This window comes from Entelurus aequoreus, linkage group LG05 (genome assembly GCF_033978785.1).
Source record: "Entelurus aequoreus isolate RoL-2023_Sb linkage group LG05, RoL_Eaeq_v1.1, whole genome shotgun sequence".
Classification (NCBI taxonomy): domain Eukaryota; kingdom Metazoa; phylum Chordata; class Actinopteri; order Syngnathiformes; family Syngnathidae; genus Entelurus; species Entelurus aequoreus.
The window spans coordinates 51,014,912-51,042,572 of NC_084735.1; the positions used below are offsets into that span (position 1 = coordinate 51,014,912).

The 27,661-nt window shown below is 42.7% G+C and overlaps 1 protein-coding gene across 2 annotated transcripts in view; it reads left to right on the forward strand.

The window, feature by feature from the left end:
* mark4a (MAP/microtubule affinity-regulating kinase 4a) overlaps positions 1–27,661 on the forward strand; it is a 116,567-nt gene that overhangs the window by 34,309 nt on the left and 54,597 nt on the right. For both annotated transcript variants that reach the window (XM_062048333.1, XM_062048334.1), the window contains exon 2: positions 21,296–21,493. In XM_062048333.1, the coding sequence (XP_061904317.1) occupies positions 21,296–21,493 (198 nt within the window). The remainder of the gene's footprint in view (positions 1–21,295; positions 21,494–27,661) is intronic.

A 27,661-nucleotide genomic window follows, 5' to 3' on the forward strand; every position in this document is an offset into this window, starting at 1 on the left:
ATACTTTGTTCTGTACATATTCTTCGAAACGTCTTTTTGTCATCAAATTTCCTCTTGTAGTTTCGGTCATAGATTATGAAAACTGGCAGATGATCACTGATGTCGGATATTAGCAGACCACTTGTGGTATTATTATCAAAATCATTAGTAAAAATATTATCAATAAGTGTGGCGCTGTGTCCTGAGATCCTGCTTGGCCTTGTGATTTTAGGATATAAACTCAGGCTATACATTGTGTCAATAAATTAATCTATTAAATTGTGTTTGTTTGGGTTCAAGAGGTCAATGTTGAAGTCTCCACATAAGAAAATTATTTTTTGACTAATTTCAGTAAAAGTTGCCTTAATCCAGTTCTCAAACATATAAATGTTTGATTTAAGTGATCTATACAACTGATAAGTACGTTTTGTATGTATGGTTATACATTCTAAGATGTTATCAATAGCTAATGGCATATTTTTAACAATTTGTTGTTTAAATTCTTTATCACGTACACAGCTACTCCCCCTCCGTTCTTGTTGGTTCTGTTGATATAAGTTAATTTATATCCTTCCAGGTCAAAATCCATTCCTTTTTTAGCATCAATCCATGTTTCTGAGATAGCGTTAACTTTGAAGGGTTTGTTGAATTGTTCCAAAAAATGCTTCACGTTGTTGTTGTTTCCTGAAGAAGGAGCTGAGCCGGAAGGCAAAACTGTTAATTTACCTGTCAATCTACGTTCCCATCCTCACCTGTGGTCATGAGATTTAGGTTATGACCGAAAGGGCAAGATCACGGGTACAAACGGCCGAAATTTGTTTCCTCCGTCGGGTGGCGGGGCTCTCCCTTAGAGATAGGATGAGAAGCTCTGTCATCCGGTAGGAGCTCAAAGTAAAGCCGCTGCTCCTCCACATCGAGAGGAGCCAGATGAGGTGGTTCGGCCATCTGGTCATGATGCCACCCAGACGCCTTAGGGCACGTCCGACCGGGAGGAGGCCACGGGGAAGACCCAGGACACGTTAGGAAGACTATGTCTCCCGGCTGGCCTGGGAACGCCTTGGGATCCCCCGAGGAGCTGGACGAAGTGGCTGCGGAGAGGGAAGTCTGGGGTTGCCTGCTTAGGCTGCTGCCCCCGCGACCCGACCTCAGATAAGCAAAAGAAAATGGATGGTTGTTGTAGTTTGTATACGAACTTCTGCTGTTTAAATGAACAATTGACAGTTTGTTGTCGATTTTAATGTTTCCGTTCTATTGTTCGTCTGTATAATAAAAACAATTATTCCTGGTATGAAAGAAAAAATTGTATCTGGATCTATATCCTTATCTAATTCCGGAATATTGTGTTCTACGCTGCTGAAGGTTTTCAGTTCCATATATTCCTGTTCACCAATCATTTGTGTTGCTCTATAAATGTCTGTAAGTGTAGATAATTGTGCACCTATGTAAAGATCTACCTGTTTAATAATCCCTCAGAGCATTGTAATTTTGTAGTTGAATGTCAATGTTTGTTTTCCGTCAGACTCCATTGTTGTTGTTGTTACTGGGAGTTCTGATATTCGTCCAGATCCGTGATGTCTTTGACGACTAGTATTCTTGCTTGAGGACCTCTATTTAGATTTTTGTAGATTTTGCAGTTGGTACTTCAAGTTCCTTGAATTTTCCCCCATTTCCTCAAATCGCGTGCTTTCTCTGCAGTTTCAGCATTGCGTTTAGTGAGGTGCTCGTTCATGTATACATCTGTGCCCTTCAGCTTTTTTCCCTGTGTCAGCAATGCCATTTTGGATTTCCTGTTGCAAGCTTAATGATGATGACTGGCGGTGTTGTTGCTTCTTCTATTCAGTGAAATGCACATTTCAATGGTGTTAATATCGACCTCAATTCCCTTTGATTGCAGAAAGTTGACCACTTGTTGCTTTGTTGAAGCAGCGTCCATGTCATCTGGTTCTCCTCAACTGTGTCTTGTCAACTGCTCTTGCATAGGATCAAGGATTGATGTGTAGCCCTGCAATGATGATGTAATTCTGTTGTGTAAACTGATTCACTTCCTCTTTGATGTTTTCCAAAACACTGATATTCCCCAGATTGGTGATATCTTGTTGTTGTCTGGCATTTGTCACATATGCATGTACACTAGATGGCAGTGTTGCCCTGTTTGAGAGTGTCACAACATTGATGTTTACGGCAGACGACCTGCTTTACGGTAGGACAAAAAACGTGACTGTTGTTGTTGTGTGATGTTGCCGCACTGAGTGGACGTTCATGAAAACTGCCTACAATAAACCCACCTAGAGAAACAAAGAACTAGCCCTCGATCATTCACATGGTGTCAGAAGTGGTCCGTGAGTCACGAAGTTCAATTTAAGACGGAAATAGACGACATGGCGAAGTTTAATCCCCCAGCAAGTTTTGCCTTTGACAAGCCGACGGAATGGCTCGACTGGAGACAGCGCTTTGAGCGATACAGACTCGCGACGAAACTCAACAATGAGGATGGTGACGTGCAGGTGAGCTGCCTGATTTATGCAATGGGCAACGTAGCAGAAAATCGTTCACCTTTGCCGAAGACGGACATAGAAACAACTTTGACCGCGTGGTGAAAAAGTTCGACGAGTATTTTTTCCCGAGGAGGAATATTATCCATGAGAGAGCATGTTTTCACCAGCGTGTCCAGCGGCCTGGGGAGAAGGCAGAGTGTTTTATCAGATCCCTGTACGATCTGTCAGAGCACTGTGAGTTCGGTGCCTGCCGGGATGAAAATATCCGCGACCGTATTGTTGTCGGGATAATTGACAAGGAGCTCTCACGCAGGCTACAGCTAATGGCGGACCTAACGCTCGCACAGACAATACAGACCGTCAGGCAGTCAGAGGAGGTTGCGGCACAAGTAAACCTGCAGGGAGACAAGATGGGATCAGTACAGGAGGTGCGTTACAAACAACAACATCACACAACAACAACAGTCACGTTTTTTGGAAACAACAAGGCAAGACAAAAGACAGAAAATGGGGGAATGAAAATAAATGTGGAAAATGCGGGAAAGCTGAGCATGGCAGAGAGGGAAAATGCCCTGCAAGAAAAGCTACTTGCCATAACTGCCATAAAATCGGACATTGGGCCAGATTGTGTTGCAACAGCAACAATTCAGTGAATGAAGTCACAGAAAGTGGGCATGTTGAACAGACATCCTATTTCTTAGGTTCAGTGTGCTGTGGAGATGAGAAAGAACAGTGGACTGTTCAACTACAGGTGGATTCCATCCCAATGGAATTTAAAATTGACACAGGAGCTGATGTCAGTGTATTAAGTGAGGATGCGTTTCACACACTCACCCCACTGAGAGCACTGGAACCTGCTGACATTCCTCTGGACAGCCCGGGAGGTGAACTGTTGTGTCTGGGCCGATTTAAAGCAACAGTTAGCTACAAAGGGAAGGATTACCCCTTAAAAGCATACGTAGTGTGCGGCAGTAGTGTCAACAATCTACTCAGCCGGTCCCTTTCAGTAAGAATGAACTTGGTGCGACGAGTCGACGAAGTGACACACACCACCACACCACCACAGGACATCAGCAAGCTTACGGTGAGCATGGCACACTAAACACTGAACCAGTTAGAATACAGCTGAAAGATGGTGCCCAACCGTATGCCGTTCATTCCGCACGACGTGTGCCCTTCCCAATTTTACAAAAAGTCAAAGATGAACTACACAGGATGGAGTATAACGGCATCATAGAGCCAGTAACACAGCCAACTGAATGGTGTGCACCAATGGTACCTGTTCTGAAGAAGAACACTGGCAAAGCCAGGATATGTGTGGACTTGAAACGGCTTAACGATTCAGTCAAAAGAGAGCGTTATATTTTACCTACCTCGGATGAGATCACGGCCAAGCTCAGTGGAGCAACGGTGTTCTCCTCTCTTGATGCTGCAAGTGGGTTCTGGCAGATCCCGCTGCACTCAGACAGCTGCAAGCTAACAACTTTTATTACACCGTTTGGCAGATACTGTTTTAAGAGATTACCATTCGGGATCACAAGTGCACCGGAAATCTTCCAGAGAAAAATGCTGGAGACGCTGCAAGGGCTGGAAGGTGTTAAAGTTTTTATGGACGACATCCTGGTCTATGGGACTCCGATGGAACAGCATGACATTAGACTTGAAAATGTTAGGATCCGCTGCTCGGATCACAGTTTGTTTACTTTTTAGTGTCACGTGTGTTTTCAGCACCTTGTTATTTGCTGAAATAAATCATTTTCCTACCTGCACGCTGTGTCCGAAGCCGTCTGCATTCCTGGGAGAACACCTCGCACCACGATGCGACCAGGTCGTTACAGTAGGAAGCCAGCAAGAAAAGGTTCTCCCGCAGCGAGCATGATGGAGGAGATGGCCGAAGGTACGTGGGATGTGTTGCGAGCGATGGAAGCCGAGACGCTTCGCTATTCGACGGAGGAGAGGTCGAATCTCATGTGGGGTGCTGGAGGCTCTCTTGTCCCCATCGACTCCCTCTGGTCGGAAGACATCGCCGCTACACCGCAGTACCGGGCGCGCCGGCAAAGACGGAAGCCGGCCAGAAGGTCCTTCCGTCGCCGTCAAGACGCGCCGCTCCCGCAAGCTCCTCCCCCGGACCGAAGCGCGCTACATGCTGCCCAAGCTTCCCCTCAGATGTTTGGCAACCCTATCGATCACTTCGCCAAACACTTTTCCGACTGGGCTGTCAGTCACCTGGACAGCAGCGACAATGACGTCATTCCGTTGACGCCCCCTAATGACGCGCTTTCTGAAGACGCGCCCCCGTCCTTTTCTGATGACGTCATAATTCAAGATTATTTTTGTCCATCTTCTACTCCTTTTTGTCAGCCACTTCCTAAGGACTTTAATTCTAAAATAAAACATTATCAGGACATTTTTTTACAAACCCGCTCACCAGGTTTGTCAATGTCCTCCAGGACTCAATTTCCACCCCCAGTGTCTATTGCCCCGCCCACTACACAGACTTTTTTCCCTTGTGCTCCCACCCAATCTCAAGTGGGGGGTGAGAATAGACATTTTGGACATTTTAAAGGGGAGGAGTATACCCCCCTCCTGACCTCCCTCCACCCACCCTTGAAGACGGTTCCAAACCGCAAGGAGCGCGTCTGGTATCCGCTTCTTGAGGAGGGGGCTAGTGCTGGGAGCTGTGCTAGTGGGGTGGCACAACGACGCTCTGCTAAGCCGCAACCTCCTGCCCGGCCACCGCCACCAGTTTTTCGGCGTGCTAAGCCGCAACCTCCTGCCCGGCCACCGCCACCAGTTTTTCAGCGTGTTAAGCCGCAACCTCCTGCCCGGCCACCGCCACCAGTCCTTCGGCGTGCTAAGCCGCAACCAGTACCTGCACCTCGGCTGGTTCTCGCACCAGTACCTGCACCACGACTGGTTCTCGCACCAGTACCTGCACCACGGCTGGTTGCCACACCAGTACCTGCACCATGACTGGTTCTCGCACCAGTACCTGCACCACGACTGGTTCTCGCACCAGTACCTGCACCACGACTGGTTCTCACACCAGTACCTGCACCACGGCTGGTTCTCGCACCAGCACCTGTACCACGACTGGTTCTCGCACCAGCACCGGCTGCCACGACAGCGACTCCGGCTGCCACGACAGCGACTCCGGCTGCCACGACAGCGACTCCGGCTGCCACGACAGCGACGACGACGCCACCTCCTGCTCCGGCTGCCACAGCAACGACGACGACGCCGCCTCCTGCTTCCACGGCGACGGTGACTCTTCCTGCTGCCACGGCGACATTTGCTCTCTCCTCGTCTCCGGTGGGCCTTCCCAGGGCGCCGCCACCTTCCTCGCCCTTATCGTCGTCTCTGCGACCTCGAGTGGTCCGGCTGCGCAAGCGGAAAGCAGGTCCCCGCATGCAGCCCTCGAGGTCAGTGAAGGGACGCCAGTGGCGCAAACAGCAGCGACATCCAAGACTTTGTTGCAGGACTCAGAGGCTGCTGAACTTCTGGCGCCACTCACGCCCACCTTCTCGGCGGCCACGAATGTGGCCTTTCCGTGGTCGCCCGCCTCGCCAGCGGCGGCGGCGTTCCATTCGCCGCCGCCACCTGACCCTTCCCCGGTGGATTCGGGGACACGTGGCCTGGCGACCCACCACCAAGTCCTCCCTCCGCCCGCCCTTGACTCGTGAACTATTGCTTGTTTTTTTTGGGTTCCAGTTGTTTTTTTGTTTTCAAGGGACATCTGGAATCTGTCCTTTTAGGGGGGGGTACTGTTAGGATCTGCTGCTCGGATCACAGTTTGTTTACTTTTTAGTGTCACATGTGTTTTCAGCACCTTGTTTTTGTTTCTGTTGCCATGACGGCAGATTGTGCTCACCTGCCTCTGTTAGCGTTCGGGACGCGCACCTGTGGCCCGAGCGCTAATCAGAGGGCTATTTAGTCTTTTCCCGGGCCTCACTCGGCCTGGCTTGCTAATTTGCTTTTACGCAACAGCTAACGACCACTTAGATCCCTGCTAGCTTTCAGGCTATGCTATTTTGCTTGCTAGCTCCCACGCTAGTCGCTTTGTTTTTTTTCTTCCGTGCTATGAGCACGTTTTTGTTTTTTTCCTGTCTGATTTATTTGCTGAAATAAATAATTTTCCTACCTGCACGCTGTGTCCGAAGCCGTCTGCATTCCTGGGAGAACACCTCGCACCACGATGCGACCAGGTCGTTACAGAAAAGGTACTTCAACGTGTTGAATCAGCAGGCCTGAAGCTTAATAAAGACAAATGCTCCCTCAGACAAAGCCAACAACGTTTTTTGGGACACCTCATCGATCAGTCAGGGGTCAGACCCGACCCTGACAAAGTTGAGGCCATTCGACAGCTGGCCCCACCAAGAAATGTCCAGGAGCTTAAAAGAGTTCTGGGCATGGTGAACTACCTGGGGAGGTATGTTCCTAGCCTATCTACAATAGGTCAACCATTATATGAGCTTTTGAAAAGCAAGAACATCTGGACCTGGAGCCACACACAGCAGGCAGCATTTGAGAACATTAAGGAGATGCTGACCACAGCACCGGTTCTTTCCTTCTACGATGTTGATAAGCCCACAGCTGTGTCTGCCGACGCCAGTAGTTACGGCCTGGGGGGCGTACTGCTCCAACTCTACGGAGAGGAGTGGAAGCCAGTAGCCTACTGCTCCAGACGTCTCACTGAAGCCGAAACACGTTACGCCCAGATCGAGAAAGAGTGTCTGGCTGGTGTATGGGCCTGTGAAAAATTTGACAAGTATGTTTGCGGCTTGGATCAGTTCAGGCTTGAGACCGATCACAAACCATTAGTACCGCTTGTCAACAATAGAAGTCTGGACAATGTTCCTTTAAGATGTCAGCGGTTACTGATGAGACTCCTGAGGTACAAACCGGTAGCAGAATATGTGCCAGGGAAAACTCTTGTAGTTGCAGATGCCCTGTCTCGTAGCCCACAAAGGCACACAAAAGGAGAGACTGACACTCAGGATGATGTGGCGTGCTACGTAGCCACAGTGATGCAGGGCATCCCAGCATCTCCAACCAGAATGGAGAGCATCAGGACAGCAACAATGGCCGACAGCCAGCTGCAGGCTGTCATCAAACTAATCAGGTCAGGATGGCCAGAACACATTGCTAATGTCCCACCGTGTGCCAGAGACTTTCTAAAAGTGAAAAATGAACTATCAGAAGCTGATGGCTTGGTTACACGAGGAAACAGAATTGTTATTCCAAAGTTATTAAGAGCAGATATTTTGCAGAAAATACACGATGGACATCAAGGGCTCACAAAGTGCAGAGAAAGGGCCAAAACGTCGGTGTGGTGGCCAGGACTCTCTGTCGGACTTAAGAACATTGTAGAGTCGTGCAGGACCTGTCAGGAGTTGGCACGACAACTGGACTTCAGACACATTACGTCTAGTCCTCACCACCCTCAAGCAAACGGACATGCAGAAAGAGCAGTGCAGACAGGACGATCCACTGGTAGCTCTCATGTGCTATCGTTCGACTCCCTGCACTACCACAGGAGTTAGCCCAGCAGAACTGCTGATGGGGAGGAAGATCCGAACAACTCTCCCTACGCTCGAGAAAAATCTGCAACCTAAATGGCCCAACAGAAAGACTGTCAAGCAAAAGGATGCTAAAGAGAAGACTAAACAAGCCTTCTATTACAATCGCCGTCATGGCGCCAGACATCTTCCTTCTCTACAGCCGGGAGATAATGTCTACATCAAGCTTGACAACGAAAAATCTTGGAAGACGCCAGCAGTTGTCTCAAAAGAAAGTATTACTCCGAGATCTTATGTCGTCAATACACAGGGAGGAGCAGTGCTGCGGCGTAACAGACTTCATCTTCGGGCACAACCAATCCCCGAGCCGGAAAAGACTACCCCACCTGTGCTCACCAATGAGAGTGGTGGGATGATTTCTCAATCACTGTGTGCCACCATTACAGAGGATAGCTGCCCAAATCCAAGTGAGCTGGCAACCCCAACACAAACACCAGGACATGTTTTGACCAGGTCTGGCCGTGTCAGTAAGCCAGCCGCTAAACTGGACTTGTAGAGAAAAGTGTTTTGGGTGTTTCACATTGGACAATGGGGTGAAAAAAAACAAAACACCTATGGCCTTTGGGGGGGGGAGAAGAAGAAGAGAGATGACACAATCATCTGTTTACTTTGAGAATGCACATTGAGTTATGTTTTACGGAACATTTGTGTAACAGTTATGTACATACTTGCCAACCTTGAGACCTCCAAAATCGGGAGGTGGGGGGGCGCCTTGGTTGGGGGTGGGGGGGGGCGTGGTTGGGGGCGTGGTTAAGAGGAGAGTATATTTACAGCTAGAATTCACCAACTCAAGTATTTCATATATATATATATATATATATATATATATATATATAAATACTTGACTTTCAGTGAATTCTAGCTATATATATATATATATATATATATATATATATATATATATATATATATATATATATATATATATATATATATATATACATATAAATAAAGTGTTCATTTATTTACACATATACACACACACACACAACACTCATCCACTCATTGTTGTACTTGAAAGTACAATGCTTTGTTAAGGGTTGAATTGTCCATCCTCTTTCTATTCTCTGTCACTATTTTTCTAACCATGCTGAACACCCTCTCTGATGATGCATTGCTGTGTGGCACGCACAAAAGTGCTTTCATCAAATGCACGAGAGTGTGGAATCTTCCATCTCTCCCTAGCATGGCCCAAAACCGGTCAATCCTTGCTTCCTGGGGAAGATCTTCCCTGGCAAGCAATTGGTACTCCAGTGCTTGTACCCGGAGGCTAGTCAGGTCCAATCGCAGCTGCGGCAGATTTTTTTTTGGGGGGGCGTGGCCTCCAGCTCCGGCTGAATAGCGGGAGTTTGTCGGGAGAAAATCTCTGTCGGGAGGTTGTCGGGAGAGGTGCTGAATATCGGGATTCTCCCGCTAAAAACGGGAGGGTTGGCAAGTATGGTTATGTAGCTTCTGTAAATTTTGATAAGAGTAATTGCTTCCTTTTTTTATTGCGACAAAGGAAGTACACTTTGAGTTATTTGCAACTAAGACCTATTTTTACAGATTTTAATTTAATGTTACATAGCCCACTTGCGGTTTGAAAGTATTAGACAATGATGTGGCATCACAATTGTAATATTGTTCATTTCAATTGAGCTATTATTACCTGTTAAGATACACTTTGCAGTTATTTGATATAACTTGAAAAGGAGGGAGATGTCACATATGCATGTACACTAGATGGCAGTGTTGCCCTGTTTGAGAGTGTCACAACATTGATGTTTACGGCAGACGACCTGCTTTACGGTAGGACAAAAAACGTGACTGTTGTTCTTGTGTGATGTTGCCGCACTGAGTGGACGTTCATGAAAACTGCCTACAATAAACCCACCTAGAGAAACAAAGAACTAGCCCTCGATCATTCACAGCATTGAGCTGTTGCCTCAATGCAGCCATTTCCTCCCCGAAGGTCTTCAAATTAGTGTTATTTAGTTGCAACCGTTGCCGCAATACTTCTATCTCCATTTTAATGTTCTCCACAACACTGCTGTTGTCCCAATGGGTGTTGTCTTGCTGTTTGTCATTCGACTGTTGGCGCAATGTTGCATTCTCCTCTTTCAGCTTCTCCACCTCCTGTTTTAATACTTTGTTGTCTTTGCAGATAATCTTATTTTTTTCTCTGAACCTTCTAAATCCCATCATGTCTTTACGATATGTTTTGATAATCTGTTCTTGGATGTCTGCAACATCTTTTTGTACACCGCTAATCATCTTTTCCTGGAGATTGTCGACATTGCTTTGTGTCTTATTTGTATGGTTTTGTAGAGTTCTTACTAACTCTTTTAAGTCTGGTTCCACTTCTGGTAACGGTTTATTGCCCCGTTGACGGCTTCTTGTTGTGCTCATGGTTGCTCGGCAACGAAGTGAAGCCATTGGTGTTGTTAGCTTCTGCGGCAAGCGGCAGCTCTAAGGTGGGTTTTTTTTGTGTGTTTTTTTAACATATTTTGCACAGGCCAGAGCTGTGTCAGCTTTTCCTGTACATCAATTGTGTGGTCAAAAACGTTTAAAATATGTCCAGCTCCTTCGGTTTTGTTGTTTAGCTTTGAGTTGCTACATTATTTGTATGTAAATAAAAGGCAGTCATACTAGCATCTTGCTTCCTCAAAAAGAAAAGAGTATATGTGAGGATGATGATGATGTGTTAAAACGTTTTTTTTTACACAAGTTTGTCTGTTTATAGATAGCTTGTTAAGAAAGACTCTCAGAGAGCATTCCTTAGATGTCCGATAGGCCTACGCTTTAAATGCTCCCGCATCACAGACGTACTGCCATGAAAATTAAGCCTTTATTACAGTGAAATGTTTTCATACTTTACATGTTTTCACCCACGGTGTTGTTACCAGTGGCTGCAGGTATTTTTGTTTTCCTATTGTGGCTGGTCACCGGTCACGCTGACTCAAGCATGTGCATTTCTGTCCGGAAAAAACAAGAGCCATGATATATTGTCGACATAAATTTGTCCATAACAAATTTTATTGTTGATTCTTGTTGACAATGTTGACGGTTCGTTGCATCCCTATTCTCAACAGGTGGGCACAAGCCCACGTTTAGTACAAATATGCAAAGATAATATTGTTGCTTTTTTTTTCGGAATGTTTTTTTTTTCTTGCATGCCTCCTGCATGGGCTGGGGGCTGTGGGTGGGCTCTTTGCTCTTTGTACTCACAGCACACACACCTATAGGACTTTGAAGGATCGACCTGCGGGGAGGCTTTACAGGGGGATGAGGATGCCTTTATGAGGCTCCAGTCCTCCGACTTGTCCCCTGCTCGTCCATCCCTTAATTTTTTTAGACACATACATTTGACAAGAGTTGTCAAAAATACATCAAATGCCCCCACCCAACAAGTACAAATAAAAATAAATAAATTAAATAAATTAAAATAATAATAATGATAATAATAAAAATAAAGTAAAAATAAATCACATACAGATATTCACATAAAACCACAGGTAGCTGCATTACTGAATGGTCTTAGACATATACAGCAACCAATAAGCACACAAAAAGCTAATCAACCACCCACATTTCAATTGTGTTTCAATCAGGGTTATTTTGGAAAGTATTAAATTAGCAGGAGCCTGTTGACACCGATCACATAACCAGTGTTGGGTTAGTTACTGAAAACCAGTAACTAGTTACAATTACTAGTTACTTAATTTCAAAAGTAACTCAGTTACTAACTCAGTTACTTACACCAAAAAGTAATGCGTTACTGTGAAAAGTAACTATTTAGTTACATATTTTTTTCTTCTTTTTTTTTTAAAGCTCCCATTAATGCCCTTTTAGCCTTCATTTCAGTACTGTTATTGCACTGGAGAATAATACAATCTGTTGATCAACTTGACATGCATTTTTATTTTCCTTTTAACATAATTAATGAAAAACAGTGCAACATAAAAAGGCATTTCTCCTTTCTTTAAACTTGGACCAATGACCATTAATAAAAAAACAACTGAAAGTGCAACATAAGAAGGCACATCATCTTCCTTGAAACATAGATAGTGAAATAAAGCCTGACATCTGGAGTGATGCTGCTGTCTTCCACACTTGGAGTCATGGATTGTAAAATCCTTGTTTTCAGTGGCAGGATCATTGACACAGATGGTGAAGTTTCAGTGCTCAGTAGAGATGTAACACTTTTGAGGGGTTGAAGCACCTGGAGGACCTCCTCTGCCACTCTCACATCATCAGACAGGTTGATGATGTCTTTGACATTTGTCTGCAGGGTGTTGTGGGTCAATGCAGAGTACAGGTATATAGCTGCCTGCTGCTCCAACATATCATAAGTGGAGTTCCACCTCGTTGGGACATCATGTATGAGCTTTATGAGTAGGCAGCTTTAGCATTTCTTGCTTTGTCTTAAGCACATGAGCAGCTGTTGTGCTTTGGTGGAAGTAGGTAACCTCCTTCCTGATCCTCCCAAGGAGGCACTCCATCCTATTGACTGAGATGTGATGCCAAATTCATTACATGCACTACCTGTGGTCCCAGTCCTGTCTCATTCACTGCAAGTATTTGATTTTTGGCATTGTCACGTGACTTGGATATTTTTATCCTCCATTCCTCCACTGCTTGTGTCAGTACCTGCGCAAGGGGACTCTCGTAGAGGGGGCGTGTCTTCTCATCTGCCAGTCTGCTGTGATGAAGTGAGCGCTTATCGTCACATAGTTCCCCAGGACGTCCACCCTTCTGTCATGAGCGCAACAGATGATGCTCGGAATAGTTAATCCACAACTTTTTTCTTCTCCTGCTCATAAAGATCTGGCAAAATCTTATCGCTGAAGTGGGTGCGCGACGGGATGTCGTAACGTGGCTCAAGCACGTTCAGCATGTGTTTAAAAGCCTCGTTTTGCACAACGGAGTCTGCACCTATAAACACACCGATTAAATGGCGCGGGGCGTTCAAGCTCCTCCGTTACTCCGCTCGCCATGACCACGCTGTGTGTGGACTGAATGTGCGGACACCTTTTTTTTTGTTTCATATATCAAACCGCGGATCACGTGTGTGCCGAACCGAAGACACGCCTTCCCTCCCCCCACCACCCTCCTCCCCACACCCAGACACACACACATGCCTCTTTTTTTCTCTCCGGCGTGTGACAGAGGAAGATTCAGAAGAAAGACACCGCAGCGCTTCTGTTTCTAGCCGATACTACTAAAAATAACGTAAAGTAACGCAGTAACGCATCATGTAGTAACGGTAACTGAGTTACTGAATATAAAAAAATAACACGTTAGATTACTAGTTACCGGCGAAACTAACGCCGTTACAGTAACGCGTTACTTTGCGTTAGTCCCAACACTGCACATAACACAGATATGCCATCATATATCTTTGCTAATCAGACCTTGGTATGATAAGTACGATGTATCAGCTTGCATTGAATAAGGCTGTGTCTGGCACAAATGCAATACGTATGAACTCTACTTAAGATCTCTGTCCAGCTACCCCCAGACAGACTCATACCCAAATCCCCCTCCCCAAGTGACTTTATTAAAGTCAGAGCCTTAGGGCCTAAAAGAAGAATTTGGTTATAAGTAGGTGTAATTGATTCTTTTTAAATTGGATGTGGTGTCAAAATCAGATCTAAAACTGTATCAGTCAGTAATTCTGGAAACCTAGGGAAAGCATTGCGAACAAAACTGAGAATCTGTAGATATCTAAAAAAGTGTTGCTTACGGAGCGAGAAATGTATTACAAAGTTGCTGAAAAGAGGCAAAAGTGTTGCCAATATATAAATCTTAATGTTGTTGATCCCCAGACTTGACCATCTTAAAAAAGCAATACCTATAAGAGAGGAAGGGAAAGCATGATTAGCATTGATGGGTGCCAAACTGAAAATAGTCTGGAAACCAAATTAGCACTTAAACTGAACCCAAATCCTAAATGAGGTTTTAACGATTGGATCTTTTGTAAAAGCGGAAGTAGAAAAATGAATGGGAGAGTGAATGAGAGCCCTAAGAGGTAGTGGTTTAGTTGAGTGAGCCTCCATAATCAGCCATAACAGAGGGAGATCAAATGATTCATGTTGCAGCCAATATTTAAGAATTCTAATGTTGGTCGCCCAGTAGTAAGACCTAAAGTTTGTTAGTGCCAGTCCTTCTGACGTTTTGGGTCTCTGCAAATATTGTTTACATAACCTGTGAGTCTTTTTATTCCAAATGAAGTCTAAAATCTGACTATTTATTTTACGAAAGAAGGACTGAGGCAGAACAAGTGGTATACGCTGAAACAGATAGAAAAATTGCGGAAGACTGCGTGGGAACCCTCGCAGTCACGGGGAGGACATGCAAACTCCACACAGAAAGATCCCGAGCCACACACGTCCAAAAGCTTGGAGAGTACTTAAGGCAGCCGGGACGGAGACAGAGATGTCCTAGACATTAAGAAGGAGGTTATATGCGTAGACAAAGATGTTCACTTGCACATTGTGTCTAATATACCTGTAATAAGTGGTAAGGCGCAAAGCGCTATTGATAGAGGCTCAATGGCAAGAGCAAAAAGCAATGGGCTGAGAGGACAGCCCTGCCCCATAGAACGATTAAGGCAAAAGTATTGGGATTACACATTATCTGTCCTGACCGAGGCCACCGGGACGACTAGAGAAGCTTAATCAATTAAATAAAATTATTACCGAAGGCGAATCTCTCTAGGACATAAAATAGATAGTTCCACTCCGTCCTGTCAAAAGCCTTTTCCGATTTTAGTGATATAAGTGTTGGAAGCAGGCCTTGAAAAGACATTGAAAGTTAAAAAAGGCGTGCCTATTTGGAATGAACCCGGTTTGATCTGCATTAATAATAGAAGGGAGAATACTATCAAAACGTAAAGCTAGCAGTTTAGACAATAATTTATAATCCACATTCAACAGGATAATAGGATGATGAAGCGCACGAAGACGGATCTTTGTCTTTTTAAAGAGGAGAGTAATTGACGCTTGATTTAGCGTTTGTGGAAGGCGACCAGATTTAAATTATTCATTGTACATATCCAATAAAGGGGCAAGCTTTTGCGCCTCCTCGACCGGCGTAAGGTTTGTGGGATGCGGTTTCTGTGGCCTGCCAATCACGTGCCGGGGATTTCGTTGATGGTGTGAGGGTGAGGCTATGTCTGTGGGCGGAGTTTTCTGCCTGGGGGATATCACGGCCGAGGGGGCAGTGGGGTGGCTTCTGTCTCTTTTGGAGTGGTGGTGGGGGACCCTCAGGTATATGCGGCCGGGCAATGGGTGGAATGGCTGGACGGAGTTGTTGTGGCTGGGGTCATTTTTGTTCTAGTTTTCTTTAGTGTATTGGGTGTTGTTCTGGCTTCTTGGCAAGAGCAAAAAGCAATGGTTTGTAACATTTTGGAGATTTTCTTTTGTATATTTCTGTGTATTGGGTGGTCGCTTCCGGTTAGTGTGACGTCATGCGAGTTCGCCTTCTGTTGGTTGGTGTCCGTGTCCATCTATTTCAGTTTTACGCTGTAGGGTTTGTATCAATGGCTTAGTGCAGTGGTTCTCAACCTTTTTTCAGTGATGTACCCCCTGTGAATTTTTTTTTAATTCAAATACCCCCTAATCAGAGCAAAGCATTTTTGGTTGAAAAAAAGAGATAAAGAAGTAAAATACAGCACTATGTCATCAGTTTCTGATTTATTAAATTGTATAACAGTGCAAAATATTGCTCATTTGTAGTGGTCTTTCTTGAACTATTTGGAAAAAAATATATAAAAATAACTAAAAACGTGTTGAAAAATAAACAGGTGATTCAATTATAAATAAAGATTTCTACACAGAAGTAATCATCAACTTAAAGTGCCCTATTTGGGGAATGTCAAAAATGTCCTCTCCTGTTGTTCTCCCCTCTAATGTTTTACAAAAAAGTATGTGCTCATAAATATCATCAGTATCGATGTATCTGACAAAACCTACAAGTTGTGCATTTCCACTAATATCTGTGGATTCATCCAGATGGAGGGGAAATGAGTCGCTAAGTTTTCCAAGAACTTGCTCAACAATGTATTTTCCCATTTTATCTACTCTACGGCAAACAGAGTCATTTGATAAAGGCACATTCTTTATTTTCTCGGCTGCGTTTTTATCCAGTATTGTCTCGGCCAGCACTGCAGTGGCTGGAATTATCAGCTCTTCAGCGATAGTGAACGGCTTTTTGGCTTTAGCAACAAGCAAAGACGATAAGAAGCCTCCAGGGCCAATGTTCCCTCTAATGGTTCATGTGTGTGAGCAAACGCACAAACTCCCTAAGCATTCAGTGGAGCACATGTGAGCAACATCAGATGTGCACACTGTGGCCACACCAGCATCATACTGTCCCAAACCTGACATCATAACAATTTAAATGTTTTATTAAAATTATTTTGTGATATAAGTGATTTTGCCCTCTTACAATGACAATAACAAAAAAACATGTTTTTCATGACCTATGTGCTAGTATTGTATGTCTGGCTGCGGGTCCTGCCTTTAAAAGAAATGTTACCCCTTTCAGAGATTACATTTAGTTCCTGTAACTTTCTGTCTGTAAAATACATCTTTTTATTAGCATTTATGAAATCTAGTGACAATATTTCATGAATACCGGTAATATCCTTAGATTAACATTATTAATAAATGGCAGTAAAATAAGCACACACCTGATTGAGGAGTCAGAGTGTTACAACCTGGCATTTACACATTGTGTGGCGTTGGGGTTGTCCGACTTTTTTTGTGGCCATAAACGCAGCACTGGCTAAGTGCCATGAGTGCGTGTGTTGGTGCAGGTGAGCGAGCCAGTGGCTTCTGTTGAAACGACGGATGACAAAATCGGTTTAAGCCTGGTTTGTATGGCAGAAAATGACCAGTTTTTATAGATAAAAGTTTTTTTTACTCATGTTTTTGGTATGGTTACAAACAGTTGTGTTCAATAAAGTGATTGATGGAATTCCTGTCCGTAAAGTGTCTCGACAGACGATAATTGAACTGTGTTGACAAAGATTGTTTTATTCATTGGGGCCACTCTTGTTGTCACGTGTCACTCACAGAGTTGCATTGCAAAATCATACAGAATAAATTGTAATGTGTTTATTTTGTTTAAAGTTCAGATGGGATTTTTGATTTCCTGCGCAGCATTAATTTGCTGCGCGCAGAGGACGCGTGAGCGGTGTGCAATTGCGCAGGCGCGCACCTTAGAGGGAACGTTGTCCAGGGCTTTGGCTGATGTTGTGAAAGCTTTCCGCATCGTGTCTTGAGATGACCTGAATTTATTTAGTCTTCTCTTAAAAAAATCAGGTGGCTTACCGACATGGAAAGCGTGTTTTGTCCGGAGATGCCGCTGAAGATGCGCGGCCGCTTCATGCCGCTGTTCGCTAACATTTCTCCACAGAAAAAACACAATGCCTTAGGGGGTTTACAACTCGAAGCCGTAAATCCCATTAACACATATTCTTCGGAATACTGTCTGAATTTTGCCGGCTCAGGTTTGGCCTTCTTTGGCACATGTTCCTCCTTGTTTTCAGCTGCATTACTGCTACGCTTTAACCAAGCCTCCATTGTTTTCTACATCGATAATTGATTGACAGTTGGTGCCGTGTGGCACCGCCAGGTAGGATCAAACCATTATGGCATGGGCCATGGGGGAAACTCTGGGTTTATGGTAATGAATGGAATAGCCTACTTGATTTGATGTTCAGTTTATGAACTTACATTCATATTTTGTTGAAGTATTATTCAATAAATATATTTATAAAGGATTTTTTAATTGTTGCTACTTTTAGAATATTTAAAAAAAATCTCACGTACCCCTTGGCATACCTTTAAGTACCCCCAGGGGTACGCGTACCCCCATTTGAGAACCACTGGCTTAATGCATTCTTTTTGTATGGTGTGGGTGCTGTGGTTCGGTTGTATGGGCGGGTTTGGATTGGGGAGTGGCATTTCTTGGTGGGAGGTGGCGTAAATATCTCTTGTTTTCATGTTGTTGTTTGGGCTAGTTAGCGGGCTGGCACTAGTTGGTCTCCATGGTTTTGTTGGCATGTGGTTGTCGGTCGCAGTTTTCGGCCCTTTTGATTTGGTATGGTAGTGCTGGCCGTCAGGCGCCCGCCACCGTTCCTGGGGCTGGTGCGGGCGGGTGGCCTCTATTGTGGTCCGTGGCGGCGCATGCACTTGGCGGTGAAGTGAATTATATTTATATAGCGCTTTTCTCTAGTGACTCAAAGCGCTTTAAATTGAAACCCATTATCTAAATTACATTTTAAACCAGTGTGGGTGGCACTGGGAGCAGGTGGGTGAAGTATCTTGCCCAAGAACGCAACGGCAGTGACTAGGATGGCGGAAGCGAGGATCGAATCTGGAACCCTCAAGTTGCTGGCACGGTCACTCTACCAACCAAGCAAGAAGCCCCAACTTCACTTCACTTCATTTCACTTCACAGTGTGGAGAATAGACGTATTTTGGCTTAAAAACTAACGATAAAGGTGAAGCTTTAAACATTGAAACGTGGCTATACAAGAGGTGCTTTAGAACATGGTTAGCTATCTGGGGGCTAATGTCCATCCACAGTCGGCAGTGTTGTAGCTACTTCTAAATCACTAACCCTCACCTTCATGGCGACAAATAATGTTTTTCTTATAAGTATCATCTCTGCAGGACGAGGAATAGCTAAACATGCTTCACTACACACCGTAGGAGGATACAATAGCGAACCACTAACTGCAAGCTATCACTTCTGAACGTTAACAAATGCCATGTGTTGAACTACATAGTCATCGACTGTAACAAGTACAAGTACAAGAGCCATATGTAGGCGATACTACGATGATTACATCAATATTTTTTATCGTCACAAAATATTCATAATTTGTTATTGTTTATAAACTCAGGAAATACGTCACTGGACACAGGATAACTTTAAATGCTGGCTTTTGAACTTTGCACCTCTAACAATCCGGATGGTTCTTTTCCTCTTTGGTCCGGAGGACACGACATCCACATTTTCCCAAAACAATTTGAAATGTGGACTCGGCAGACCACAGAACACTTTTACACTTTACATCAGTCCATCTTAGATGAGCATGGGCCCAGCGAAGCCGGCAGCGTTTCTGGGTGTTGTTGATAAATGGCTTTTGCTTTGCATAGTAGAGTTTTAACTTGCATTTACAGATGTAGCGACCAACTGTAGTTACCGACAGTGGTTTTCTGAAGTGTTCCTGAGCCCACGTGGTGATATCCTTTACACACTGATATCGGTTTATGATGCAATTCCGCCTGAGGGATCGAAGGTCCGTAATATCATCGCTTACGTGCAGTGATTTCTCCAGATTCTCTGAACCTTTTGATGATATTACGGACCGTAGATGGTGAAATCCCTAAATTCCTTGTAATAGCTTGTTGACAAATGTTGTTCTTAAACTGTTGGACAATTTGCTCAGGCATTTGTTCACAGAGTGGTGACCCTCGCCCCATCCTTGTTTGTGAATTACTGAGCATTTCATGGAAGCTGGTTTTATACCCCATCATGGCACCCACCTGTTCCCAATTCTCCTGTTCACCTGTGGGATGTTCCAAATACATGTTTGATGAGGATTCCTCAACTTTCTCAGTCTTTTTTGCCACTTGTGCCAGCTTTTTTGAAACATATTGTGGGCATCAAATTCCAAATGAGCTAATATTTGCAAAAAATAATAAACTTTTCCAGTTCGAACGTTAAGTATCTTGTCTTTGCAGTCTATTCAATTGACTGTAGGTTGAAAATGATTTGTAAATCATTGTATTTTGTTTTTATTTGCAATTTACACAACGTGCCAACTTCACTGGTTTTGGGGTTTGTCAATAAACATGTGCTCTTGGGGCACCCCTAGTGGCCGTGGGGCCCTAAGCAGCCGCTTAGTTCGCTTATTCCTTGGGCCGGCTCTGCCAGTGGCTGCAGCCATTTTTGTTTTCCTATTGTGGCTGGTGACTGGTGAGGCTTACATTCATTCATTTTAGTCTGGAAAAAACACGTGCGATGATATATTGTCAACATATAAATTTGTCGACATCACATTTTATTGTCGATCTTTGTTGCCATTGTCAGCAGATTGTTACACCCCCATTTGCAACGCGGGTCGCGTCCCCACATTAAGTACATCAATTCAAAAATAATATCAAACTTATTTTTTCTGAAGCTTTTTTTGGGAGGCTTTTAAAATCACTCATGCTAATCGCTAGCGCATTTATAGGATTTTCAATGTAAATTAGCATAAATCTAGCACATTAGTTTAAATTTTGCTTATGTTGAACAAATGGATAAATCATTTTGTATCTCATGTAAGTTGTAATAGAGACACTTTAGTTCACTTTTACTGTTCTTCTTCAAAGTGAAGGCTCTGAGATGAAAAGGAACTGGAATCCTGTCTGCTGAGCTAGCAAGTAGAGGCCAAATGTCAACTGTCGGACGTGTTTTTTGTATATTTTGCTGCTTTGTATCGGAATGTTTTCTATGTCAATATATGTTGTTTTATCAGCTGTAATTTTATTGTTTTTAGTAGTTTAATTTGTTTTCTCCCATCTTTATTGTATGTTACTGTAAGTGTTGTCAAATTAAGGATTTCAGGTGATGCACCCAAATATTCCTTGTGAATAATGCATCGTGCACACTGTCCATAAACCACATTTTTTAAAATATTTTTTTAAATAGCGGGAGCAGAATGAAAAAGCTTTATAAGCACTTAATGTTAAAATGTTTTTACAAAACATTGGCCCGAGTGTGTGAATGTGAGTGTGAATGTTGTCTGTCTTTGTTGGCCCTGTGATGAGGTGGCGACTTGTCCAGGGCGTACCCTGCCTTCTGCCCGGGTGCAGCTGGGATAGCCTCCAGCACCCCCGCCACCCTGAGAGAGACAAGCGTTAGAAAATGGATGGATGGATGAATGTTCCTGAAATGTTCATTCAACTTGTTTTGTGCTGTAACACTGTGTTATGTAGTACTATCTCAAACTCAAACTGCATTGTCTTTTCAATTGATACAACTATTTAACAAATTTTAATTAAAAATATTCCCGCAATTTGGGTTGTAGCTTATTATCAATGGGCTAAACCAACTACTGGATAACAGGGATCATTAGGACTCTTTAGGAGCTGGTGGCCCTGGAGGTCCGTGTTCAACTGGCTGCTTTATGTGACATTGTTATTGGCGAAGTGTGACCCTTGTCTTTCTTTAAAGCCCACTCTTTCATTTTTTTTGCAGCATGTGTTGCTGGGGGCCAGCCGTGCAGACAAGGCTACAAGTCAGTCCAGTCGTTCTCTCGGCGCTCGGTGCAGGAACTCAATCGCCTCCTGCTCTGACGAGCAGCCACACATCGGCAACTATCGTTTACTCAAGACCATCGGCAAAGGAAACTTTGCCAAGGTCAAGTTGGCACGCCACATCCTGACGGGCAAAGAGGTAAGACACCCAGTTTAGGAAGAAATATTATTTGCAGTCATGTAAGTGGTAATATGTGATACAAGAAAGTCCATAATTTAGTCCGCATTTCTTTTAATCCGTATTGCAAGAACTAATTATGAATCCCTTTAGCCTTTGTCCAGTCAGTGTAACAATTACTGCATTTTCCGGACTAAAAGCAACACTCACAACATTTTTGAAGACAAAAATATTTTATATGGTAAGAGCAATATAACGGTACGTTGTGAAATGAGATACAGTAGTTACATAGAAAGATTTTGTAAATGTTTATTTACATACCTTAATTGTTTCCAAACGGTGCCTTTAACACGGCAGTAAAACAGATTATCAAACGAAACAGAAAAATCATTGATATCATTATTCATCCTTTATGAGGTAGAAGACATTCCCTTTTTAAATTAGGTTCAAGATTTTTATCAGGATTCCTCTTCCTTGTACTTTGTAAACACTTCAACTTTGAACCGTTTTTAAATTGGATAATTTTAGTACATTGTTTTATTGTTTTATTTCTTTGCTTAAAGGCCTACTGAAATGATTTTTTTTTTTATTTAAACGGGGATAGCAGATCCATTCTATGTGTCATACTTGATCATTTCGCGATATTGCCATATTTTTGCTGAACGGATTTAGTAGAGAACAACGACGATAAAGGTCGCAACTTTTGGTCGCTGATAAAAAAAAGCCTTGCCTATACCGGAAGTAGCGTGACGTCACCGGAGGAAGGACTCCTCACATTTTCCCATTGTTTACAATGCAGCAAGAGAGATTCGGGACCGAGAAAGCGACGATTACCCCATTAATTTGAGCGAGGATGAAAGATTCCTGGATGAGGAAAGTGAGAGTGAAGGACTACAGTGCAGTGCAGGACGTATCTTTTTTTGCTCTGACCGTAACTTAGTTACAAGGGTTCATTGGATTCCACACTTTCTCCTTTTTCTATTGTGGATCACGGATTTGTATTTTACACCACCTCGGATACTATATCTTCTTGAAAATGAGAGTCGAGAACGCAAAATGGACATTCACAGTGACTTTTATCTCCACGACAATACATCGGCGAAGCTCTTTAGCTACTGAGCTAACGTGATAACATCGGGCTCAAATGCAGATAGAAACAAAATAAATAAATCCCTGACTGGAAGGATAGACAGAAGATCAACAATACTTTAAACCATGGACATGTAAATACACGGTTAATAATTCCCAGCTTGGCGAAGCTTAACAATGCTGTTGCTAACGACGCCATTGAAGCTAACTTAGCAACGGGACCTCACAGAGCTATGATAAAAACATTAGCACTCCACCTACGCCAGCCCTCATCTGCTCATCAACACCCGTGCTCACCTGCGTTCCAGCGATCGACGGAAGGACGAAGGACTTCACCCGATCATCCGTGCGGTCGGCGGCTAGCGTCGGCTAGCGCGTCTGCTATCCAAGTCAAAGTCCTCCTGGTTGTGTTGCTACAGCCAGGCGCTAATACACCGATCCCACCTACAACTTTCTTCTTTGCAGTCTTCATTGTTCATTAAACAAATTGCAAAAGATTCACCAACATAGATGTCCAGAATACTGTGGAATTTTGCGATGAAAACAGAGATTTTTTGTATTGGATTCAATGGGGTACCAATACTTCCGTTTCAACGATTGACGTCACGCGCATACGTCATCATATATAGACGTTTTCAACCGGAAGTTTAGCGGGAAATTTAAAATTGCACTTTATAAGTTAACCCGGCCGTATTGGCATGTGTTGAAATGTTAAGGTTTCATCATTGATATATAAACTATCAGACTGCGTGGTCGGTAGTAGTGGGTTTCAGTAGGCCTGTAATCCATTCCATAATCAAGCCATTAGCGAACAATCCATAGATTAGCCGCACCTTTGTATGAACAGCAGCGTTCAAAGCTTGGGAAAAAGTAGCGATTTATAGTTCGGAATATATGATAATCATCAAAGCATGAATATACATATTTATAAACAGAATTTTTACTTATCTCAATGTAACATCTTTCATTAGGGGTGTAACGGTACGCCATTGTCACAGTTCGGTATGGTTTACAGCGGGTACAATAAGGGAACAAAATGCAAAACATAATCCTACTACATAGCTTTTGTGTAAACAGCTTTCACAGTGTTTAGTATTTATTAAGGATGTAATGGTATGAACATTATGTGACCAGAAATATCACGGTTTTTATTATTATCACGATATTGTTGAATGTGTTCAAAAAGTAATAGGTAATGACGTATACAGTGTCTTGTATTCATGTTAGCGCTTAATACAGCTAGCGATTAGTGGCGCTATTTTCCAGTTTGTGATTAGTGGCACTAGTCGCCAGCGCTAATTGGCGGCACTAGCTGCTAGCTAATAATTAATGGTGCCAGCTGCTAGCTATCGATCAGCGTGTTAGGAAATGAAGCAGTATCAACTTTCTGTGAGTTCATTGACTTGCGGTTATCAACCATGCCTTTACGGTAATATTAAGTTAAAAAGGTAATCTTAGCAGCGCTAGTATTCATAAATACTGCAAACTTCTGGAAGGTAATTCTCCAATATATAACATTCTCAAATGAAATAAAAAATAATATAAATAATGTTAAAAACGTAAATATAGCACACAGTAAAATTAAAAGATGTGCGGACAACTTTATGCATTGTTTACATTAAAGATGCTGAAAGCAATCAAATGTAGGTCAATATATGCTATTTTTTCTGAACAAAACATCCATATCTTAGATTTGTAATATCAACTGTAATATTTTATAATATATCTAAATCATAATGAAGTAATGTCATTTTCAGAAATGTTTCAGAAAATGCCAAGGGCCAATAAAATCGGGACGCACTTTGACACCTGTGGTTAACAAAGATTATATTTGGTACAACAGTAACAGTTTGAAGAGTGTGAACAATTATTGTATTTTTTGTAAATAAGAGATATTGGTTGAAGTGCAGCATTAATTATTACAACTTCTAACCCAATTTTCCATCTCCACTAAACAGTGGCCGCACACTGCTTTTATCTTACACACTTGTCTTTGATGGTATAGTTTACCGGAAAGGCCAAGTGTTCCTAAACAGCAGATTGTAACGACAAAATAGTTTTTTAAAGTTCTGGTTTCTCCTTAGCACTATCGTTAAAAAAAAAAAAAGTTGTGCTACAATCTGTTTACAAGGTAGACGTGATAAACACATCTTTCACAAAGGCTACGTTCAATTTCTTTTTGCGGCCATCTGTTTTGGACATTTATCGCTGTATGATGACGTATAGGTTGAATAACCATGACCTGATTGTTCAGAAAATTGCATCAGATAGTATATATATACATACGAAAGAGACCTGGGTCAAACTGGAAAAATGTGGAATTGTTCTGTTTACTTTGACATGAAAAAACAGGCACAGGTCACATACAGGAAAAAAAAATCTGAATTGCTTGTATACCGTCATGTGACTTCTTCCCCGAAGTGAAAACCAGTGGTGGTCAACCAAGCCAAGATGGCTGATGTATACAGCAAGCAGCGCGCAAATTATCTGAGTACAAAAGAGGCTTAAATATTCCTGCAAAACGCAGATACGCGCAAAAAAATCCAACTATGCAATGGAATACATCTCTCTACTTTTTCAAAAAGTATAGGAATTACGTCAGTCGCAATCCCAGACATATCAAACTATTATGCTCCAGGCGCCATTGTACGCAACAAAACAGATGAAAACATGGAAAAACATGGATGTCTACAACTTCTTTGTGTGTGACTGGGTCAAGGAAATTGGTATAAAGACTTTCCAAGATAAATATGCATCGTTTTTGCTTGGGTAAGGTTGCATTTCATGATTTAACTTTGCGTCTACTGCCATGTTTGTTCCTGTTCCATGCGCCGTCTACGAGTAGCGTGTTTTTCCACATCTTTATAATATTATAAATATAAATGTCAACATTGTGTATGTGCTGAAAGCTTCATTTATGATTGCTGCCTTTAGTAAAAGCTTAACTCTTTTAGGTTTTGCTCACATTTGCTTTCTTTTATTTAGACTCGCCGAGTTGGTGCTTTTCGAAACACTTGTAGCAGACATGTGTTTAAGAAATACAAATAATATCAAGATAATACTTAAATGGGAAATAATAAAAATGTTAAAAGTATATCAAACAAACCTTTAACAAAGTGATCACTGCAAACTCCTGCATTCTTCGACTTGGACACTCGAGTCCGACTCGAGTGTGAGCTGAATTCTTTTCTCATCCTTGTTTCGTAAAATCTTGCACTCTTCCGCCCTTTTTGATAGCCTCTAGAGCAGACCTGGGCATTGTCCGGCCCTTTGCGCATCCCTGTCCGGCCCGCGTGAGGCCAATCATAAATTACAAAATACATTTCAAAAAGTATCTATGTCGAGTGTGCAATACAAAGGTGCTGCTTTTGTTTTGAAAAGCGTTATTTGTATTACTTCCGTGTGGACGTATGCGCGTGTGCAATTGTGAGTGAATTGAACGGTGCAATCACAAATTACAAAATAAAGTTTAAAAAACATCTATGTCGTGCGCGCAATACAACTGTGCTGCTTTTATTTTGAAATGTGTTATTTATCCCGTATGTCCGGGGGGAACCTGTGAGTGAAGGTGCATAGAGACAAGTGATGAGACGCTAAAAAAGAAAAGTTGATGACGAATGGCGTGTTTTCAACAAGACATGGACTGCCAAGTATTTCTTTACATAAATTAATGGTAAAGCCGTGTGCTTAATGTGTGGTACACAGGTTGCTGTGTTTAAAGAATATCATTTTAATCGCCACTACACGATGAAACACGAGGGAAAATACCGGAATGTGTCTGATGAAGCGCGAGCAAGGGAGGCCGATGCGTTGATGGTACAACTGCAAACCCAACAAGGACTTTTTGCCATATTTCACACCCCCAGAGATGCAGCTGTCAGGGCAAGTTTCGTCATTTCTCACAAAAGCGCCACAAAAAGTAAGGCGTTTTCTGACGGAGAGTTTATTAAGGAGTGCTTATTGGACTTTGTTGCGCTGTATGCCCGGAGACATGGACTGTTTTTCGCTAACTTTGGATGAGAGCTGCGATGTACGTGACACCGCCCAGCTGCTCTTCTTCTTACGTGGGATAACTGCAGACTTTCAAATCACGGAGTAGCTGGCAGCCATGCAGTCAATTAAAGAGACAACCACAGGTAATGACTTGTTCACAGAGGTAAATGCGTGTTAGGACATGTTAGGACTGAAATGGGACAAGCTGGCAGGTGTGACAATCCAATCCACTTTATTTATATAGCACATTTAAACAACAAAATGTTTCCAAAGTGCTGCACAACAATATTACAAACAATATTCAAATATTATCCTTAGCTCCACCAATGACTGAATAAAAAGAAAAAACAATTACATATAAAACCAATATAAAAAACAATATAAAATAAATATGATTAAAAACTATTTTTAACAACAGATGGTTGTCCAAATCTGACGGGGAAAAATGTTGGATAATGCTGGATAAAGTGACCATCAAAAGCAATCTGCTTTTGTATAAAGTTAAGTTAGGTTAAATTAAATTATTATTATTATTATTAATTATTATTATTATTATCATCATTATTATTTATGTTACGGTATATCAAAAATAATATTGAGCAAAATTTAAATGAAATATTGTCGTGTGGCCCTCCAGCAGTGCTCGGGTTGCTTATGCGGCCCCCGGTGAAAATTAATTGCCCACCCCTGCTCTAGAGGAACTCTGAATAAACGCTTATTCTTTTAACGGTTTAAACGAATCGTACAGCCGAAAAAAACACAAGCATAGGGCATTTTGTCTTCGAGAAAGGCTAAATGGCACCGAGTACCTATTGAGAACAGAGCTAGCTTTACCCCCGCACATATTTAATGGGCGGGGAAGTGAGGCCAACGTGACGTCCTTAAAATCCAAGCAATCGACCAGCAGTGTGAACATATTGCCTTACTTTGTATTGTGTGAGAAATCAGTGCTCCTCTATAGTAAACCAAATGGTCTGTACCAAAAAATATAATTACAAATACCTGTACATTCCTAATTTTATTATAGTTTGTTTCATGCTTTTCATAGTTGTTTCAACTTAAAACTGAATTATAGAAGAATGACCATAACACTTAAAAATGCAGTAA